At 25.3% G+C, this 22,057-nt stretch overlaps 5 protein-coding genes across 12 annotated transcripts; 1 reads left to right on the top strand and 4 right to left on the bottom strand.

The window, feature by feature from the left end:
• Positions 1–478: 478 nt before the first annotated feature.
• LOC122857775 (eukaryotic translation initiation factor 2 subunit 3, Y-linked-like) lies at positions 479–5,260 on the bottom strand. 2 transcript variants are annotated; one of them, XM_044160145.1, is made up of 7 exons: positions 4,992–5,260; positions 4,647–4,710; positions 4,434–4,544; positions 1,790–2,023; positions 1,175–1,708; positions 921–1,090; positions 479–837 (listed from the first exon to the last, which is right to left on the bottom strand). In XM_044160145.1, the coding sequence occupies exons 1-7, from the start codon at positions 5,061–5,063 to the stop codon at positions 601–603; spliced, it is 1,422 nt and encodes a 473-aa protein (XP_044016080.1). In that variant the 5' UTR covers positions 5,064–5,260; the 3' UTR covers positions 479–600. The 2 variants fall into 2 exon arrangements, with proteins under 2 accessions (XP_044016080.1, XP_044016079.1); XM_044160144.1 differs by lacking the exons at positions 479–837; positions 921–1,090; positions 1,175–1,708; positions 1,790–2,023 and adding an exon at positions 2,475–4,167 and having other exon boundaries at positions 4,992–5,199.
• Positions 5,261–5,347: 87 nt separating this feature from the next.
• LOC122857801 (protein jagunal) lies at positions 5,348–6,724 on the bottom strand. 5 transcript variants are annotated; one of them, XM_044160188.1, is made up of 5 exons: positions 6,470–6,713; positions 6,241–6,361; positions 6,026–6,167; positions 5,746–5,961; positions 5,405–5,647 (listed from the first exon to the last, which is right to left on the bottom strand). In XM_044160188.1, exons 2-5 carry the CDS (start codon positions 6,330–6,332, stop codon positions 5,519–5,521), a joined length of 579 nt encoding a protein of 192 aa, XP_044016123.1. In that variant the 5' UTR covers positions 6,333–6,361; positions 6,470–6,713; the 3' UTR covers positions 5,405–5,518. The 5 variants fall into 5 exon arrangements, with proteins under 5 accessions (XP_044016118.1, XP_044016123.1, XP_044016120.1 ...); XM_044160185.1 differs by having other exon boundaries at positions 6,458–6,713; XM_044160186.1 differs by having other exon boundaries at positions 6,241–6,337; positions 6,436–6,713.
• Positions 6,725–7,127: 403 nt separating this feature from the next.
• On the top strand, positions 7,128–10,794 carry LOC122857802 (ATP synthase subunit s, mitochondrial). The gene is made up of 4 exons (XM_044160189.1): positions 7,128–7,496; positions 7,584–7,792; positions 7,970–8,132; positions 8,194–10,794. The coding sequence occupies exons 1-4, from the start codon at positions 7,420–7,422 to the stop codon at positions 8,300–8,302; spliced, it is 558 nt and encodes a 185-aa protein (XP_044016124.1). The 5' UTR covers positions 7,128–7,419; the 3' UTR covers positions 8,303–10,794.
• On the bottom strand, positions 9,521–15,162 carry LOC122857808 (calmodulin). Of its 3 annotated transcripts, none has more exons than XM_044160203.1 (5): positions 14,342–15,162; positions 13,699–13,921; positions 11,623–11,797; positions 11,285–11,527; positions 9,521–11,194 (listed from the first exon to the last, which is right to left on the bottom strand). In XM_044160203.1, exons 2-5 carry the CDS (start codon positions 13,699–13,701, stop codon positions 11,166–11,168), a joined length of 450 nt encoding a protein of 149 aa, XP_044016138.1. In that variant the 5' UTR covers positions 13,702–13,921; positions 14,342–15,162; the 3' UTR covers positions 9,521–11,165. The 3 variants fall into 3 exon arrangements, with proteins under 3 accessions (XP_044016138.1, XP_044016136.1, XP_044016137.1); XM_044160201.1 differs by having other exon boundaries at positions 14,322–14,443; XM_044160202.1 differs by having other exon boundaries at positions 14,285–14,349.
• Positions 15,163–18,318: 3,156 nt separating this feature from the next.
• Positions 18,319–22,056, bottom strand: LOC122857769 (tetratricopeptide repeat protein 7B). The gene is made up of 10 exons (XM_044160137.1): positions 21,761–22,056; positions 21,538–21,689; positions 21,121–21,475; positions 20,921–21,050; positions 20,709–20,845; positions 19,469–20,575; positions 19,156–19,394; positions 18,986–19,090; positions 18,816–18,907; positions 18,319–18,739 (listed from the first exon to the last, which is right to left on the bottom strand). The coding sequence occupies exons 1-10, from the start codon at positions 21,882–21,884 to the stop codon at positions 18,607–18,609; spliced, it is 2,574 nt and encodes an 857-aa protein (XP_044016072.1). The 5' UTR covers positions 21,885–22,056; the 3' UTR covers positions 18,319–18,606.
• Position 22,057: the final 1 nt, after the last annotated feature.

Consider the following 22,057-nt stretch of genomic DNA (forward strand, 5'->3'; position numbering starts at 1 on the left):
TTTTTTTTTCCTCTACCGCCACTTCTGGTACCACGAAGTTCAATAAAATAGCTGTGTTTTTTTTAAGCTGTTAAATGTTAATTAATCAGTTTATTGTTGTTTAATATTTTTAAAATTTTAAATTAATAATTAATAACTATAAAATGCGCGTGCGTTAAGCTGTGTTTCCACAGTAATAATAATTCCCAGCATAAATGGCGGTAAAAATTAATTGCGATTGCGCTTTGATCTCCCTACTTTCTTTTTTTTTTTTTCTCATGTAATAAATTAGGAATAGCTGTTTAGAAAAAAAATTATAGTCAAAATATAAGTAGGTGGAAATATTCAAAATGTTTCTGATTTATTAACGAAATAATAAAATAGTTTTCAACTATCATTGTTTGCTAATGACGTGGAGACATAAATTGTATTGCGAAAAATTGGAAGTAACTTGTTGCTATATATTAATTTGTCCTTTTAAAATAAAATTAAATAAATATAATGTTTGATATCAATATTTATAATTATTACTGTTACAATTTATTTTGTGTTTATTCAGACAATATAAATTTATCGCAAAAGTTTATGAAACAATTAGTTGTTGATGTATATAAAAATGATTTATTTTCTATCAATAATTGGCTCAATTGTTGTGCCTCCACGAATTTGTCCCCATCCGATAAGACGCCAATGTTTTTCAACTCTTCTGGATAATGCAATTTTTTCATTAATTTCAGTGCAGACAAGATTTGTCAAACTGATTTTAGCAAGATCAGCCTTTGTTGCAACAACACGACCACCAGTACTCAATGAACCAATGTTAACAAGAAGTACTTCATTTTTAGATAATTTTGGTACCTAAATTTGAAAAATAATCGATTAATATCTTGTAAAAAAAAAAAAAAAATTAAATGTTATTATCTTTAAATTATGATGCTTACCTTGGCACCTTTTTTGTCACCCTCAATTCTTACACCAAGAAGACGTTTCAAAAGATAATAAGATATTTCAAGTTCAGTAAATATCTCGGGAAGTGAACCAACAGCACCAAGAATTTGTCCAACAAGACGATCAGCACGACAAAGAGTTGGTTCAATTTTAGTTCCAACACCTGTTTATCATAAATTAAATATTATTAAATAAATATTTTGTTTTATATATATATCAATTTTTTTTCTATTATTAATATACCCACCAATAAGACCACCAGGAACAGCAAATTGAAGTTGATTTTGTTCAGCATAAAGTGATACAATACGTGAAATAATTGGACGACATGTTAGTTTACCTTCATTGTCTTTTGATACAAGACCAGGTCTAACTTCAATCTCCATACCAACTGTTAAAATTCCCTTCAAAATACTTCCACCAGCAACACCACCTTTTAAATCATCAACTTCACAACCAGGCTTATTAACATCAAATGAACGAATAACAATAAGTCTTGGTTCAGATATAAAATCACGCATTGGTATTGGTATTTTTGTAACCATATATTCACACAATACTTCAATATTATATTTAAGTTGAGCTGATATTGGTACAATTGGTGCACCTTCAGCAACAGTACCTTGTACAAATTTTAATATTTGTTCATAATTTTCTCTAGCTTGTCCTTCATTGACTAAATCAATTTTATTTTGAACAATAATCATACTTTTGCATTTCATAATTTCAATTGCAGCCAAATGCTCCGATGTTTGTGGCTGTGGACACAATTCATTACCAGCTGTAAAAATAATAATAATTAATTAAAATAATTCTTATTGAAATGTATTTTTTTGTTTATTTAAATAATTAATAACATTACCAATAACAACTATTGCAGAATCCATAACAGCAGCACCGTTCAACATGGTAGCCATAAGAATGTCGTGACCAGGACAATCGACAAATGAAATATGTCTAACCAATTGAAAACGTCCAGTACAACTTGGACGAAAGCATGGGAATGAATCATCCTTACTTGATCCACTTGATATATAACGAACTGGCCTTGGACACTTTTTATTATCGCATTCATAAATTTTGGTATTTGCATATCCTAAAAATCAAGAAAGAAAAAAAAAAAAAATACAAATAACATTAACAATACAAAATATTTAATTATTCATATAGAATATTTATTGGTCATTAAAAACAATAGCAAATACACACTTGCTTTTTTTTTTTTTTAAATTATTTATTAAATTCTAATAATAAAAATAAAAAAAAAGAAAAAAAAAAAAAACCAAGGATAAAAAATAAATATTATCCGTCACTATTTATTAATTAATGATTACAAATAATAATAACGAATTAAGTTAAATTATTCAACATATCTACAGTATGTAATAATTTTTAAATAAAAGACAAGCCAAAACAAGACAAAAATAGAAAAAAAAAAAATTTGATTAGTTATATCATCTAATGAATAAAGAAAATGTAAATTAATATTTATAATAATTCATAATAAGTAATAACAAACTAAATAATAATACAAAGATTTAAATTATTTGTTTAATTTCAATGTCTTTTTTTTTTGTTTGTTTGTGTTTGTTTAAAAAAGATATTGCCTACAACATTTAGCGCCACATTTGCATCTTGTTTTATTGTCTGTATCAACATGATTATTATCATCAAAATCAGGTAATTCAAGTCTTTGTCTTGAATCAATTGATAAATTTAAATTATTAACTGGGCTATATTTTTTTTCTGATATTTTAGTGCTTTGACGCATATAATCAAATGTTATTTCTTCATTTCTATATATATCACGAGTTGCAAATAGAGCTAATTTTGGTAAATTTGGATCTAAACAATCAATCCAAACTCCATAAACAGCTGAATTTGGTTCACATGAATGATTTATAAAATGTGATATATTTCCATATGTTGCTGCATCAACAGTATATGGACATTGTTCACCAACTTCATTATAATCAAGATCAAATAAATAAGTACGTCCAGCAGCATCATATTCTTTTCCACGTCTTTCAGCTTCTTCATTTGTAATAACTTCACCAACATATTGTGTTATAAATGTTCCTTTTTTTATAAATTTAATTGTTTTAACACCCCAACCACGACCATTTGATGTTCTAAATATACATAAACTAACAGTTGAGCCACGTTGTACAACACGATTTTTACAATCTGGTGGACATTTACAACGTTTATTACATTCATATATTGGTGTACCAGGTGGTACTCTGACACGACAACCAGTTGTATATGGAAAACCACATGTATCTTCATATTGTGCATAACAACATTTAGCTTTAGCATCACATGTTATACAATCACAACCAATTGGTGGATCATCTGGTATTGTAACACCAGTACCAGGTAAATAATCATCAATATAAAAAAATTCTGATGATGTTGATTCAAGATCAATATTATTTTCAACAGATATTATTGGTTTACCATTTGTTATATTATTTATTTGTATTTCCCATTCATGTAATGCATCTAATTGATCACGTCTTTTTGAACAAAACATTGTATTTATAATACCAAATTTTATTTTTTTCATAATTTTATCATTATTTATTATTTTTGAATTAAAATAATTATCAAGATATTTAAATAAATTTATGTCAATCGTATTAATACCATCATATGATTTTTTACGAAGACGTAATTCAGACATATGTAATTCTAAATCTTCAATTGTTGGATTAAAATTTTCAATTTTTTGAAATTTTTCCAATAATTGTTGTCTATCATATTCATATGTATCAATTATTTCAATACAATTGACTAGATTAATTTTCGGCTCCCATGTATTATAATTATTACTCCAATTTTTCCATTTAACTAAATACCATTCACCATTGTCTTTAATTTTTTTATCAACTATTCTATCAACTTCAAATTCATTTGTTCCTTTATTATCATTATTATTATTATTATTTAATATTATTTTTTGGTAATAGCCATTTTTACAAATATCTTCAAGTGGTATTTGTAATTCTTTGACATTATATTTTTTTATCAAATCAATATCATCATTATTATTGTTATTATCATTATCATTTTCTAGTGTTGATGATGTCTCATCATTTTGCTTGGTACGTTTTGATGGAGGTGGTTGATTATCTAATGATGATCTTGTACGTTTTTCACATATTCCTGGCATTTCGCTCGTGTCATCACCTGGTACATCGGCCAATTCTCCAGTTGTTGTCTCCGTCGCACGAGCGTCTGCAATGCCAAACATTTAAACGTCGTCATTTCACACTCATGGCTCATCACTGGCATCACTGGCATCAATTTTATTTATTTATATAATTTTTTTTTTTTTCTTGATGTTTGTGGTCATACTTATAATTATTTATTTTAGATTTTTTATTCACGATGGACACGAGAGTTCATAATATTATGAACAAATAAATATCAATACAGAAAATAACAGTGTAGCAATGTTTATATTAAAATTAGTTAATTAATTATTTTTGTTTATCACTTACCAAGTTTAATTGTTATGTTACGCTCGAGTTCATTCTTGAAACGTACAGTTTGTACATTAGATAGTGCTTTGACGGTGGTTGATTTACCGTGAGCTACATGACCAATAGTACCTGAATAACAAAATTTAAATAAACATTTATTATAATTAATATTATTTTTGTGGCTTTTATTATTTAAAAATAATATAGTTAGCTGTTATTTTTTTAACTTACCAATGTTAATTGTTGCCTGTCTACTGATGACTTCTTTAGACGTTGCTGTTATTTTTGTTTTGTCCTGTAAAAAATTATCATTATTAGTCTGACGCCAAGTAAAAAAATTGCATCATTAGATATAACCTCAAATAATAATCAATCATAAAATTAAAAATAAAAAACTATTTTTTTTTTTTCAAATAAAAATACAAATAAAATGATAAGTAATTTTAAAAAAAAAAATTTCATTTATAATGTAAAATATGCTAGGATTTTAGATAGCACTCCCGGTTTTTTGGACGACATTAATGTTATAAAAAAAAAAAAAGAAAGCACAAAAAAAAAGGAGTAATAATTATTTACCAATTTCGACAAATCTTGCTTGCAAAGATTTGGCTGGCCAGTTGTTACACCCGTACCTTCATCACCACCCATTTTTTAAACTTAATTTTTAAGTAAAAAATTTATTTATTAAAAAAACTATTTAGATTTTAGTTAACAAATATGCAACATGCGGCCGAGTCAAGCTTGGAAGGAAGTCTCTTCGTCTCTTCTTTTTTTTTTTTTTATCTTTTTTTTATTCGACAACGTCGGCACCAAGGATATGCAACGGCCATTTTCTTTTTTTTATTGGCTGTCACGATTTAAGCCGTATTTACAATGAAAAAAAAGGCGGGAAATTATAATTTCCTTTAATAATAAAAATATTATAAGTAAAAGTTTTGTTTTTTTTTTTTTTTTTTGAATAAACAATACAAATAAAATATACCCGAAAATTTAATATTTATTTTTTTCTTTTTTTTTTCATAAAAGTATTGTCAATTTTTTTTAAAAATTATTCACTTAAATTCCAATTATTGGACAATATCTTTATGGAACGTGATTAAAATTTAATCTGTTTTTCTTGATCCTCGTGATTTCCAAGCTGTCAAAAGTTTGTAGGAGAATACAAGAGAAAAAGAATGAACCTGGATGGCAACAACGATGAAAACGTACCATAAAAGTCCATAATGCCAGCCCTACAAACAAAAATTAATTACCATTTAATAACAACAACAATGATACTCATAACAATAATGATAATAATGATAATAATGATGATGTTGTTGTTGTTTACCTGCCACATGTACACCTTGTCATTTTTACCAAACCATAAATAATTCCAAACATCAGATATATAATAAATAATGGCATAAAAAAGTGGTCCAAAACCAAGTATGATAATTCCAATTATATATCTCTCAAGTGTTTTAATATTATTTGCTTTAACTGCTGATAAACCCAAAAATGATAGTAATAAACTTGAACACCATATATATTCCCACCACAATGGCTATAAAAAAAATATAATACATAAATTAACATATTTATTTTTATAAATGGAATATTAAATTTACCTGTGGTATTTGTAGTTCTTCAATTTCTAATATAAATATATCTAAACGATCTAATATATCTGCTGATAATTTTGTCAGCATTACAAAGAAAAGAAGATAGTGAAAAAATATACAATATCTCAGTCTTGACTTGTTCATTGCACTGTAAAAAAAATAGTAAATAAATTAATAAATTAATTAAAATAATTTATAAAGAAATAATTTTTAATACAAACCTTATTTGATATTGTCCTGCAACTCTTTGTCTATGAGTAAAATCACTGCCATCAGTACCCAGTGCTTGTGCCATGTTACCTCTTGATGCCATATTGGCTTAAATTCAAGTAAATTTATTTGCTATTTTAAATAAAAATAAAAAAAAAACAAAATAATTTGTTTTTTTAATTATTAGAAATATATTTGACAAATACTTGTTTTATAAATGTCATCTACCACTTTTTACACCTTGAATAATATAATGGTATTGCCTAAACTATTTTTAAACCCGAGGTCTTTTCAATATTTAATAGTGGTCAGATGATTGTCTTCAATTGTCTCTGTCCAGGTCTCAAGTATAACCTATTAGAATTATCAATAATTATTTGTTCCATATAAAATAATATTGTTGTTCTATTTTTTCAAGATTAAATATTGATGAGATGGCATGTTTTATTTAATTTAACAGGTTTTTTTAGTTTTTATGGTTACAAATTTATTCATTATTATTGTTATGATTATTGTCAGTTTTTTTTTGCTTTTTTTTATGTAAAGTGGTATTTACATTGTGAACTGTATCCGAGATTCCGAGGTAATTTATTCCAAGGTTTTGTTACGGTATTTTAAATTTTAAGCAGTAAAGTAAATTGAGAATAAAAAATAATACATTTATAAATTTATGGCTTAAAAAAAAGATGAATAAATAGCTCTTTTTCTATTGTGTATTTTTTATAGATTAATATCGTTAATATATATCAATATATGTTATTTAAAAAGAAACTTATTAAATTCAAAACAACTAAAAACAAAAAATCCCCAGATATGCGCGAGAAATGTATTTTATGTCAATTATAATTGATTACTGATTGAATATTATCAATATTGTTAATGTAAAAGTATATTTTTTAATGATTTAGCTTTATAAACAAAAATGCCGTTCAATAATTTGAATATAATTTTCATTTTACATAAAAAAGCATAAAAAAGAAGGGGGTACCTATTAACTTTCGTACGTTTGCTACTATGCAATACGTATGAAAGCCTCCGAAAAAAATCGTCGAAAGAGAATTTAAGACAAAAATACCATATGCGCATTATTATGAATTGTTATGAATGGTAAAAATTTTTTGCTTTTTGTAATGAAAGTACAGAGGAAAATTAATTTTTTTTTACTCAAATTAATCCATTTGAATTAAAAAATGTTTGAATTATTGCGACAAGGTCTCTCGACTTCAAGAAGACCACTTTTTTACTGGCTCACAGCTGTATTCAACAGGTATATTAATTATTTTACAAATAAATATAAAAACAACAAACAGTTTTACATAATTATATTCACAATATTTATGTATTATTATTTAAGTGTTTCTAAGAAAAGAATTAAAGAAGTTGGTCCAGATATTGCTTGTGCAGAGTGGCTACTCCGAAATGGTGCAAGTGTCAAATGGAAAAATTCAACCAATTACTCAAATGATTATAATTCACTTGTGGCAAATGTTGACATGACTAAAAAAATTCAGGGTGTTGATGCAACTGATTCAGGAATAAGTCATGATGGTTTTCCACATTTTGGTAAATTAAATAATTATAAATAAATAATAATCATTTTGCATGAAGTTGCAGATAATTTTTGTTTTGTTATAACAAGTGTTTTTGATGAAACGTTCACTTAAAAATATAAAATACAAATTTTTATTTTATCATTGACTAGTAATTATTTTTAAACATATCTTTTATCTTTTTTTTTAGAAAATTGTAAATTTATTGAAGACATGAAGCTTGTTAATTGTGTTTATATTGGAGACAATGCACTTGACCATCTTGATCTGTTAGAAAGCAGTCTGAAAAATCTTGAAATAAGCAACTGTGGTAACGTAACAGACAAAGGTCTTGGAAGTCTAAAAAAACTTTCGTAAGTTCAACAAACATTACATTTATTATTATTTAAAAAATTATTAATACTTTTTTTCCAGGAACTTGAAGATACTAAAATTATCAAAACTTCAAGCAATACAAGATCTCAAAATGGCTCAAAATAATCTCACAAAATCTCTTCCAAATTGTCAAATTATTATCGAATAAATTATCCTCCTTTTTCTAGTACTTATAAACAATCAAAAAATATTGATTAAAAATATTTTAATATAATATATCTGCACAGGCGTATTGTAGATACAAAAAATTAACATATAAATTAAATTATTTTCTAAAAATCATCCTGCTCATCTTAATCGTCCTAAAATCAGCCAAATAAAAAAATATTGTAGAGGATTGCTGAATCTAAATCACAACGAAACTAATTTATTAATTTATTTATTATGTATATATCCTGTGACCCAAAAAATGATGATACATTTCGTAAAATTTCGTTGGAGAAATCAAGTGTAGATCACCCTGAAAAATCCAAGTATATTTCGATTGTTTTGTTTCGTTTATTTATTTTTTCTTTAAATAATAAATAATAATATGGAATTGTTTTTTTTTTTTTTTAAATTTATATATGAATAAATTACATGTATAACTAAACCACCAACACGATGATCTTTATTATTATTATTATTAATTGTTTTTATTTTCGTTTTCATCTCTCCTCCTAAATTATTTAAGTGCTCTTTTTATAAGATTATTTTAGTGGTAATATTTTAATTTAAATTAATATTAATTTAATAAATTTTTATTTAAGTAACATTGTAGAGAAACACCATTTATGTCAGTGTTAATAATAATTATTTTCACATTAAATCACACATTTGTTCTTTTTTTAATTGGCAAGTGCAAACCGATTGTAATTATTATTTTTATTATCATTTATAAATTCATGCTTTTGTAATGTAATTCAAGTGGTGTTGACGTTTTTTTTTTTTTTTTTAAATTTTATTTATTTATTAATTTATCATTCTCAAATACAGTTGTTTCATTATTCCATCATTTAAAGAAGTAAAATTAAATTATCACCAAAAAAAAATCAGAAGAAAAGCTCAATAAATTGTTGATTAAAAAGAAAAGGAATGTCGAGGATTAATTCTGTATTGTTAATAATATTTAATTTTATTTATAAATGTAATATATGCAATTAAATTTGGCATTCAATTCAAGAAACAGAGGCATTTTTATTTATTTTTTTTTTTCATACGAAGAATAAAGAAAAAAGAGAATTATTTATTAAGAAATATTTATCACGTTTATCCTTTTTTTTTTTCTTCAAAAAAAAGCTTCAACGGATATTTTTTTTACTACAATTTTTTAGATTAACGTTTAACGTTTCTTTATTTTTTTTTTTCATACAGTTATCCTCTTGTGCATTACTTATATAAATTAAATAGCTAAACAATGGTTTTTTTTTTGTAACTATACTATTTGATAATAAGATACAGAGGAAATTAATAAACAAGGGTCAAGGAAACCTGCAGTCAAGATATTGATAAACCCACTTGAATAGACACAATAACGATTTAATTGTTCATCTACAATTTGAGAAAAAAAAAAACAAAAAAAAATTAATAAAAATAAAAAAAAAAAACAACAACAACGAGCTATAAATTTCATTTAAAGTTTTTTTTTTTTTTAATTAGCTTATAATTTTTTTGTCTTTAATTGAATCTTTATGAATTTTTCATATTAATATTTGTATGTGTGTGTGTAAGTGTGTGTGTGTATTTGTTGTGTGTTAAAAAATGTAGAACAAGTTAATTTTTTAAAAATTTTTAGATGGAGGATGGAGGCACAGTGCCCCTCGATACACGTAACAATAATGAGCATAAATTTTTTTTTTTTTAATTATATCATTTATATATTGTTTTTTACTTTTTTTTTTTTTTTTTTTAATATTACTTTCTTAACTTAAAAAAGAAAGGTGTTTTTTATTTAATTTTTTTTTTTTCTTTTTCTAATAATTTAAATTTAGTTTACACATAATAGGTAAATATTTTTTTTTTTTTTTTTTGCTTTGTTCTTTTCTTAAAAAAAATGTACACTCGGAACAAAAATTGATGAATTCACAACCGCTGACGATTTAACGGTATGATTTCATTTATAATAATTAATTATTTTTTAACATTAAGTTACTAGAAATTGATGGGAAATGAGAGGGTGACGAGATAAGGGAGGGAACGAAGAAAGGTGGTGCTATAAATTTATCGGAAATTACTCGAATTTTTTTAGTTTTTTTTTTTTTTTACTTTACTTTCTGCTGTTTTTTTTTTTGTTTCCGTTATTTTTACAATTTATGTTTTTTTTTAATTTTTATTATTTCTTCAACGTAAAGAGATAGATTTTGGAAATGAAAAAAAAAAAAAAAAAGGCAGATTGATTTTTTTTTAATTATTATTATTTTTTTAAATAATGGAAGCGGACAGTGAATTTTATCAACGAATATTACGTGTGAACACCATTTTTAATTATTTTTTTTTTCCCGTTTCAATGATGCCATTTCCACTCACTGATAGTTTTAAATTTATCATGGGTGTTTATACAATTTATGCAAAACACAATAATTTTTGTTTATTTTTTTAAATTTAATTTAATTAAGTTTTCAAAACAGCATTAACGATGAAATGGATTTAACGAATTTTTTATATCAGAAGAAAAGAAGAAAAGAAGAAAATAAAAAAAAAGAAAAAATGTCCCTGATGCTAATATTTTTAAATATTTTTTTAGTTTTTCCATTTTAAATAAATCGATGACAAATTTTAAGAGACAATTTTTCAAAATGCTTTGCTTGAGACACATTATCTCTAAGTATCACCGGATCTGTTGTCCTTTTGATAAGTAATAGGGGCATTCATTTTTCTTATTTTTTCATTAACTTTTTTTATTTAATTTTTTTTATTATTTTGTAATTTTTGTAATTTTTTTTTTTTTTGTAATTTTTTTTTAATTATTTTTTTTTTTACTTAGTACGTCACACCACTTCAAGTCGCGAGTTATTCCAGCACACTTGGTGTATTCACTTTGATGTCATCATTGTGACGAATTCTGTAATAATATAAATGATAATAAAATTATTATAAAATCAATAATAATAATCATATAAAAAAAATGATAAATAATAAAACGATAAATTACCTTCATAATTAACTTGACCATCACCATCAATATCAGCTTCTCTGATCATTTCATCTACCTCTTCATCAGTCAATTTTTCACCCAAATTTGTCATAACATGTCTGAGTTCAGCAGCTGATATAAAACCATTGCCATCTTTATCAAACACCCTGAATGCTTCTCTAATCTCTTCTTCACTATCCGTATCCTTCATTTTACGTGCCATCATTGTTAAAAATTCAGGAAAATCAATTGTACCATTTCCTAAATAAATTAAATAACAATCATTTAATTAATTCAATTAAATTCATCTATCTATCTATTGATATTATTATCATTATAACAACAACAATACATACCATCAGCATCAACTTCATTGATCATATCTTGCAACTCGGCTTCTGTTGGATTTTGTCCGAGTGAACGCATAACTGTTCCCAATTCTTTGGTGGTGATTGTGCCATCACCATCTTTATCGAACAGCGAAAATGCTTCTTTGAATTCAGCAATTTGTTCTTCAGTTAATTGATCAGCCTTTGATAAATAAAATTTATATTATATTATAATCTATTTTATTGTTTATTCATCAAGTATTATTATGAAAACATTTTTATCAATTATCAGATTATTTTATTTTACAAGCTAACAACACATTCAGGTGGTAGTTTTTTATTTTTTTATTTTTTTTCTTTACTAATAATTTGATAATGGACTGCAAGGCTACAAAATTGTGACCACGCCCATACATTAAAAATTTAAATTGCTGAATAAATCCAACTTTTTATCATTTCCATTTTTTATTTTTTTTTCATGAGAAATAAAAAATAAAATAAAAAAGTACTTGAATAATTTTAAAACAAGGTTTTATACTTATATATTAATGTATTAAAATGTCCATTGACCTAGTCGATTTTAATAATTATTTTATTAATATTTAATAACGATAAATTTAAGTGATTGTTTAATTTTTTCATAATATACACATTTTGTTGATCTCAATCAATTTGTTATCTAAAATTTAATAGTGATATCATTGATACAATAAAATAGATAATAAAATAATGAGTAATATCGACTAAATAATAAAAACAAAATGTGTATAATAATATTGTCAAGATGTTCAGCCCCAGTGACCCAGTCAATAATAAATAAATGAAAAAAAAATCATAACAATATACATCAGGATGCAGGGATATAAAATTTAATTGTAGGGTGAAGAAGGGCAAATTGTCAAAAGAAAAAAAAAAATAAAAACGAGAAAAAAATTGTTTAAGTGTAAGAAAGATGGTACAAGCTGGGCTTGCACGAAAGCACCTACTGGGAAAATCAATAGTATGATATATAGCACAATGGCTGATTGGCGAATGCCGCAACGCGCTACGATCATCCCCTCTACCATCACTACCCGATTAACTACTCCAATAAAAATACATATTATAATAAAATATATAAATTTATTACAAAACAACTATATTTTTATCTATATTTATCAACAACAAAGCCACACATATTTAATAATTAATTAACAAACAATTTGTTTGTATTTTTCAAACAAAAATTCTAAATTACAAAATGACCTTGAAAAAATAAATAATATTTTAATTTTTCGATTCAAATAAGGATAATTATTGTACAAGGAAAAAAATATATATAATAAAATAGACACTTTAATATCAAAAATGAATCATGAGGTGTTGATAAGAATTAAATGACAACAAAAATAATCATGACAACAATAGTATCATCAATTTAAGGAAAAATAAATAATAATAATTATAAAATTAAGAAATTAAATTAACAAAATACATAAATATAATATTTTAAATATGTATATATTTTTGTTATTATAAAAAAAAAATTCCGACATTTTGGTGGTCGAGAAGATCCGATCGATGTCTCGCGTATGCGTACATCTATGCTTTGAGGGGGTGGCCAAGTAAGGGTGTGTATATGTGTGTTAACTCGCATGTCTACAATCAATTGCCACGAGAAAGTAATATTTTATTTTTAAAAATAAAGATAATAATAAGCATTTAATAATCAACAACTAAAATTAGAAATAATGAGTTGTAAAAAGAAAAAAAAAAAAAACTCAAAAAAGTTGACATTTTTTTTTGATGATAAACACAATAATTATGTCATGAAAGTTAATATGATAATAAACCGGTGTATATTATATATTTAATAATTTTTTGTTTATTTAAAAAAATATATTAAATAAATAATAATTTTTTTTTTTTTATGATTCCCACGTGCACGCAGGCGTTGCGTCAATTTGCCCTCAAATAACGCAAGAAAAATGGCAGCTCAAAATGAGCAAATTTCATACAGAATAATATAAAAAATGAATAAAAAAAAAATATATATATATATGTACATGTGTATGTTTATGTAAAATGAATGTTTTAAATGTGTAAATTAAATAATAGACTCACCATATTTGATATTAAATTGATAATATGTTTTGTTGAATTGTTGTGTATGTGATGGCTTCAAGTGGTCAAAAGGTGTGGCAATACAGGTATACTGACTTTCCACCACTCAAAATAATTCACCGGTAGAAAATCAAGAGCCGAATTTTAATATCCGTCTTAATAACCCAAAGATTATTTTATTCCGACAAAGTTCACTTCGTCAATAATGCCGGGATTTACTTATCTGAAAGTTAAATATTAAATTTTCCTATTAGTTTGTTTTTTTTTTTTTTTTTTTTTATCAAACCAATCAACATATGTAGATATAAATAAAATTTATTTTTTCTTTTTTTTTTTATTATTCTTAAACAAGCAAGAGCCGTAATTTATTTACTTTTAAAATTTTAGTTGTAAAAAAAATTAATGAAAAGAGAAAAAAAAAAAAAAAAAAAAAAAAATTAAGCCCAAAGTGAACAAACTTCAATATTTCATCTGAATAATTAATCACCCCGATAAATATTTAAATAAAAAAAAAAAAAACTATTTTAAACTGTAAAATGAATAAAACAATATTTAATTAATTGAAAATAAATTTTAATATATATACATATATATATTTGTTTATTATAAATAAAAAAAAATACTCGGCCGACGGGAAACGCACTCGAAACAGCAATGGAGGAATGCCTCTTGTTGACCGTACGATGCTCGGTGGTATCACTACGCCGTAGTCACTCTAAACCCAGGGATGGCAAAGACCCTTTTGGATATAAGCCTTGTGTGTGGTGTATGCGCATAATGTCAAGTCAAATGTGCGCATACGCAACATACAGATATTATAAATGTATTGGTATTAAAGTAAATACATCTGATGCAGGTCAAATGAGTGAAACAGAGTAAGATATTTTACATTTATCAAATACATGTGTTTTTTTTTTTTTTTTATTATTATTATTTATTTTTTTTTCATCATAAAAGAGAGAAAAATATAGGTTTTGTATTTAAGGGGCGCGTCGCACACTCGCCTACGCGACGCGCTAAGCTAGCGCTTTTTTTCCCCACTACAATTATTTAAAAAAAAAAAAAAAAAATGAATACATTTTAATCTGGCATAATTTTTTTTCTATTTTATTATCAATATTATTATTATTTATAAAATTACTGATTCAATAGGGATAAATAATATCAATAATAATTATTTTTCCATAAATAATAAAGAGCGGGGGGGGGGAGGGAATAATAATAACGACTTTTCATTGGTTAAAAATATTTTTTGGAGTAGAAAAGAGAAAAAAAAAAAAAAAAAATTATATTTCAAATATAGATAAATTCTAATGAAAAAAAAAATTTTTTTCTATGATTAATTTGATGTTTTTTTTTTCTGTATTTGACAGGGTTAATATTTATTATTAATAATAATAATTTTTTTTTTTTGTTGCAAGTTTTTTGGTGTAAACTCGGGGTGCGGTTCTTGCGTTGTTTACTGGACGAGTCCGGGCTAAAAGATCATGGTGAAACGTGATTGGCCGTCGCGCACCTGCAATGCGTCAGACTCACGCGCGACAGCTACCACCGCACCATTTTACGATGGTAAAGATACACGGGCCAACACCAGGGGCTCTTTTCCGGCTACTGCCTTTTACTTATGATTATTTTTTTTTTTTTATTATTATAATGATTGTGTTAATTTTTATATTGTAATGCTAATGATTATGCTAATATTTATGATGATCATGATGATGATGATGATGTTGATATTGACGTTGATGTTGATGGTGATGTGTAAGAATCAAATCTGAGGAAGATGCCGCACGTCAGGCAACGCGCGCGCGCTCTATATACCCATTTAAAAACAACTCGATGCCGCTGGTTCTACACCGGGTCAAAGCCAACGCAAACTTTTTTTTTTTTTTTTCACTTTTTTCTTTATACAATTTTCCTTCTTTAAAAAAAACATTTTTCTTTATTTCTTTCATAGAATTTCGAAAATTAATAGCTTTTCTTATTTTTTTTTTTTCAGTTGTAATTGATTACTTTTATCTCCTTGTTTTTTGTTTGTTTGTGGTCTTTTTATCATCATTTGTTGTCGAAAATATAACATGAGAAAATAATGTATATATTTTCATTTTATCTTCTACACATGGGGAGGTGGAATTTTTGATTGTCATAATAATAATATCCCTGGCTTTGTCTAATATATATATATTTTCCTTTTTTTTTTTTTTTTTTTTATTTTCTTTCAACTAGCACGAATAGAAATAATCCCGCGCAGGTCTTTGCGTGCTTTATGTTTTGTATTAAAATCACGTAAATCTCCTGTATGGAAAAAAAAAAAAAAAAAAATTGAAAATAAAACCACCACTAAACAGGAAAATTATTAGGAAAATGCGTTTTGAAAAAATTGCGTGACTTTTTATTTTTAATGATAAATCAAACAACGGATATTTCGTGAGATATTTTTTTTATTTTTTATTATTCATAATAAATTTTGTTTTTTTTTTTATCAATTTTATAATCTTGTTAGGTTCTTTCAAACCCAACAACTCACGTGAAACACTGTTTAGTTTAAAATAAAAAATTTTATAAAAATGATTATCAAAGGAATTTTAATTAGTCGTAATTTTTAGTTAAATTATTTTAATTTAAAGTTGGAAATAAAAATTCAAGGGAGGTGACCTTTTTGTTAAATCAATTTATTTATGGTTCATTCCGCATGGTATTCATGTTATAGAAAATTACATTTAGCTGGAAATTGTTAATTAATTGAATTATTCACTGCAAAATATATTGAGTTTAAATTTAAATTTTAAATAAAATTTTCTTCACTACAAATTGCGACAAATGTATACATGCGATTCGTTCACGTAAGTACAAATTTACTTGAGTGGATATTGAAATAATTTACAATTAAAGAAATGAAATATTGAGACAGTTTTTTTTCGGGTATTTTAAATAAATTAAATTTTTCTTTTATTATTATTAAAAAAGTTCTTGATAATTTATTGAATAATGTTTTTTAATATTTGAAATGTACTCAGGTAATTTTATCTATTTTAGTTGATTTTTTCTTTTGTTATTTTTATTGAAAAAAGAAACAAAAAATGCATTTCATTTTTTAAAATTACTAAAAATGTAAAGAATTTATTTTCCACCTTGAAAATTGTGCATTATTACGGTGAAAATATTTCTCGAGATTTTTTAGTAGCTTCTACGCAATTAAGACATTAGGGTAAAAATTTTAATTTACGTAGAAATATTTCCGTAATTAAAATTTACGGAGAAAATTTAAAAAATTTGAATGTATTTTGTTCACCAGAGTAAACAACTTTAATTTCGAAAAATAACAGCTGCAAAATAAAAATTGTCATTTATATATCAAAAAGTTATGTCTAATACAAAAAAATGTAGAGTAATTACAAAAAAAGATTAAAATAAATTCAAAAAAAAATCTGGAAAATTGTTTCGCATAATTTTTCCAATTAAAAAAAAAAAATAAAAAACAAATAATAAAATACATTAAAAGCATCTATAAAAAAATCGATATGAATCAATTAAAAAAAAACTTTGCATTTCAGTTAATGACTTGAAATAAAAAATAGAAATAAAGTGCAATCAATCGAGAGGTCAATTGCATGTCCAGTTTAAAAATTTACTAATCAAAATCTAAATATCAAAGGAAAAAAAAAAAAAAAACCCTAATGAAACTCTAAAAAAACTTAATTATTTAATTTAAACAATATTATTACTGAAAAAAAAAAAAATAAAATAAAAAGGGTCATGTTTTGATAGTAAAAAAAATTTTTCTAATGTTTCAATGCTGATAGTGTGTATTGAGCTTGCGCGATGAAAACATTACGCGCAATGCGACACACCATACTTGAAGGCACTTGAAGGGAGACAGTGATAGGTTGATAATCTCGTTTGATCTCGTTAGAGATACCCTGGAGCATTGCAAACCGGGTGTTCTTTTTAGGGGGAGAGAAAAACTAAGAAAGAGAGTAGAAATGCGATAAAAAAAGAGACGAAAAAAAAAAAAAACGCTTGCCCTAAAGAAGAAAAAATAAATAGAAAAAAAAGAAAAAAAAAATGATTTGACAAATTAAGGGTGAGGGTGGTTAAATCTTGTTAGGAAGAATTGAGTTTAAGCATGTTGGATAACACTGTATATAAAAATTGCACCGAGGTCAAATTTTTCTCAATTCAATGTTATTTTATTATTTTTTCAATTTTCTTTACAACTGTATTTGTTGATAACGAAAAATAATTTTTTGCGGCAATCACTGAAATTTGTGTAATAAAAACAAAAATATCAAATGCTGTATTGCAGTATCATTCTGTAATGATCAAACATTCTCGACCCACTTTTATACCTCATCCAGATAAGCCTTATATATAAATTTGATTTTTTTTTTTTTTTTTTTTTATAACTTTATTTTATTCATTTGTAACCAAGCAGGTAAATCATTTTTTATTTATATATTTATTGATCCATACAAAATTTGCAATGTATTTAGTTTCTGGCAATGAAAGTTTACCCTTTTTTATTATTTTTTTTTTTTTTAATGTACACGAACGTTTGACCTGAGTAACAAGGTCAGGTCACGAATAATCATTTAGGTATAATAAATATTAAAAAATTAATTAATTAGCTTAATTATTATATTTATTTTATAACTTTTTAATAAACTCTTTACACCATTTTTAATATATTGATTTTCTTTTTTTTTCTTTGATAAACATGAAATTATTTAGTTGTTTTTTTGTTTTTTTTTTTTTACATGATGAAATATTTGATTAGGAAAGTGGTACTAGTGGCACAATAAATACTGCCCAATATTATTAATAACAATTTTAAAATGAATAATATTTTCAACACTTTTACGCCGGCATATAAGTGATGATATTTTTTAAATAAAAATTGTATTTTTATTATTCGAATGTTAAGGGTATTGAAACAATTGGTAACATTGGATTTGTATTTTCAACTTCAAGAGCTGTTGCCATACAGTCATTTGCTGTTTCCATTTCACCAAGTGATTCTAAAACTTTTCCAAGATTATACCTGTAAAAAGATAATTGTTAATTTTCACCATCTCGATTAATTTTTTTTCTTTTTTTTAAATCAATAATTTATATACCAAGTTTGATGAGAATTTGGATCAATTTTAGCAGCATCACGAAGTGTTTTTTCAGCTAATCTTTGACATCCTAAATAATGATAAACTAAACCCTGAAAAAATATCGTTTTTTTTTTTGTTAAAATATGCATAAAGCTTTGCGTTTGCAAAATAATGATTTTTAAATTTACCAAGTGTTGAAGACTTTTAATATGTGATGGATTAATTGCAACAGCACTTTGATAACACTGTTTTGCCTCATTATATTCCCCTTTATACTCAAACAAAAGACCTTTCTGTAAATAAATAATATCATAATTATCTTTCTGTCATTTTAAAAGAAGGAAAAAAAAAAACCAACCGTATACATGATATGATGATTCAAAGGGAATATATTTGTCGCTTCTTGAAGTGATAATTTAGCAGCATCAGGTCTATCAATAACCAGGAAAACTTCAGTTAAAAGTAGCCAAATTTGTAATTGTAAAATCCAAGCTCTTTGTGGTCCTGGTTTTGGTGTAAATGAGCTCAATGATGATGCAACCTCGGACAATGCTTGTTCAATTCTTGATGCAGCTAATGATGGTGCATGCAATGAATCTACATACAAGAAAAGAAAAAAAAAAATAATAATAAAAAATTGAATAAAACAATTAATTAATAATTAAACATACTTGAATCTTTATCAGACATCTCCGACATATGAAGTTGAAAAACACTTCTTGTTTCACTTCTTTTTTCACTTTGTGAAAATTCATTACAATCAACATTTGTTTGTTCTTCATAAAGTGTTTTCCATAAAAATAACATATGTTTTATTGTTATTAATGCCTCCTCACCACCAATACTATTTAATTCAAGATGTGCTTTTATATAAAGAAAATTTAAATTATCTGGATATTCTTCAAGTACACTTGTTATTAAATTAAGAGCATCTGCATATTGTTTGTGTGCTGTTAATAATAGTGCAAGTAAATGTAGTGATGGTATATGTTCAGCACGTAAATTTAATGATATTTTAACATGTATCATTGCATCGTTTATTTGTCTATTGATTGCATATTCACGTGCTAAATAATATTCAGCCAGATGGTCATTTGGATCACACTGTTGTGCTTTATGAAAATATTCAAGTGCAATATTTGAATGATGTAATTTATCTTGTTTAATTGTTGTATTTGATGAATAAATACTATTACCAATACCAATATAAAGTTGACAACGTGATAATAAACCTTGTTGATTTGTTGTTTCACGTTGTAGTGCCATATGACTCCAATCAATACCTTCTTTTATTAAATTTAAATGTTCATAACATAATTTTGCAGCAAGTAAACATGGCATTACTTTTTGTTTTGATAATTTTATAACAGCTTTTAATACAGCTAATGCATGTGAATATTTACCAAGATTAACTAAACATAAACCATATTGCATCCAAACATGTACTTCATCATGTGAAAATTTCATAGCTCTTTCAAATGATTCATGAAGTAAATCAATTTGATTCCATCTTACAATTGCTATTGTCATTAAATCATAAACAGCTGTTGCATTTTCAAATGCACGTAAACGTGCTTCTTTAAATTCTGGTGATTGACTTAGTACAGCTTCACGTACAGCCATTGCTTCACTTATTAATAATAACAATATCATCTCCTCATTTTCATTTTTAGGAACAAATAAATTTGGACCACGATATTTTTTAGGCTTCCATGGTGATTCTGATGAACCATTTGTTGATAAATGATTATTTAATTTACGATTTGTTGATACAACAGCTAAAATTAATTTAAACACACACGAATTTTATTTTAATATAAATATTATTGATATATTTAAAATAGAATTTTTGAAATTTTCATTATTTATTATTTTAATAATAATATAGGTATATTTTTTTTATTTATTTACCAAATGTATCTGCTGGTGGATCAGGTACATTGTAGTGAGATCCACTGATGTTACGTAATAATAATTCAGCCAATTGTCTTGTTAATGTTAAACGTAGACTTTGAGTTGCTGTTGATTCAACAGCAGTTAATATTTCTCTGTAAATTATTCAAATTAGATTATTTTAATTTCAAAGAAAAAAAAGAAAATAATAATCATTTTTTTATTTATACCTGTATCTGTTAACAGCTGCATGAATATTATCAGATTGAATGTAAAGAAGAGGTGCACGTTGTAGAGCTGTTTCTAAAATAGGACCAATACATTTTGATGAACTGATTGATGGTTGAGGTGAGTATGATCCTAAACAAAAGTAAACAAACAAAATAAATAAATCAACAACATTCAAGAGATATTAATTATTATTATTTACCAAAACTGTTGCAGCTGGTGATGGTGGTAGTTCCATTATGCATTTGTAATGAAGCTTTATCAACTTCTTGAAGATAAACAAGTGTCAAATCACCAGCAGTTTCAAAACACTTGACAATTTGTTCAAGTAACTCAGCAACTTTGTACTTTGATTTTAATGTTGGTAATTTTTTTTTCAAGCATAAACCTTTGATAGCATAAGATTCAGCAACAATTCTTAAACTACGACTTGGAAGATGTTTTTCAGTTAAAGTATGCAATTCTGCTTGGTCATAGTGATGCAATGCATCCTCATACAAACCCATTGCATAATGTAACTTTCCCAGTAAAAGATGAGCATCCAAAACAACAATTGCCTGTTTAAAACAATTGATAAATTAATTTCTATATACTTTTATTTATTCATTAGCTATTTTACCTGTTTTTCACGTTCATTTGCAGCTAGTAAAAGATTTTGTTTAGCTTCAATTAAACCAGTTTTGGCTTTTGATATGTTTGCATCGATTGGTGGTGTTTGTTCTAAGAAACTCTCTAGACGACCTTCACCACTCAAAAAATTAGCTAAACATTCTGTTGAAAAAATATATTGTCAAATTATTAAATGTTAAAAATATTTTTAAATGTTTTTTTTTTTGTATTACCATTGCTTGGATATAAGTCTTTCAAATGATCAGCAAGTTCTATAACCTTTTTCCAATTTCCATCACTACGATTTTTATCAATTTCATTTTCAATTCTTAATGTTTGGCTTTTTTTACTTGTCATTTTTTTTTTTTAAATTATTACACTTCAAAATAGATATAATGAATTCAAATTTATCAAAATACACTACTACTATTTAGTTATCAACAAATTTTTCATTTACTTGGAACTTGGATGTCATATTTTGATATGACAACTGACACTGACAAGCAGATGTATTATTATGTATTTTTATA

This window comes from Aphidius gifuensis, linkage group LG5 (assembly GCF_014905175.1).
Source record: "Aphidius gifuensis isolate YNYX2018 linkage group LG5, ASM1490517v1, whole genome shotgun sequence".
Taxonomy (NCBI): Eukaryota; Metazoa; Arthropoda; class Insecta; order Hymenoptera; family Braconidae; genus Aphidius; species Aphidius gifuensis.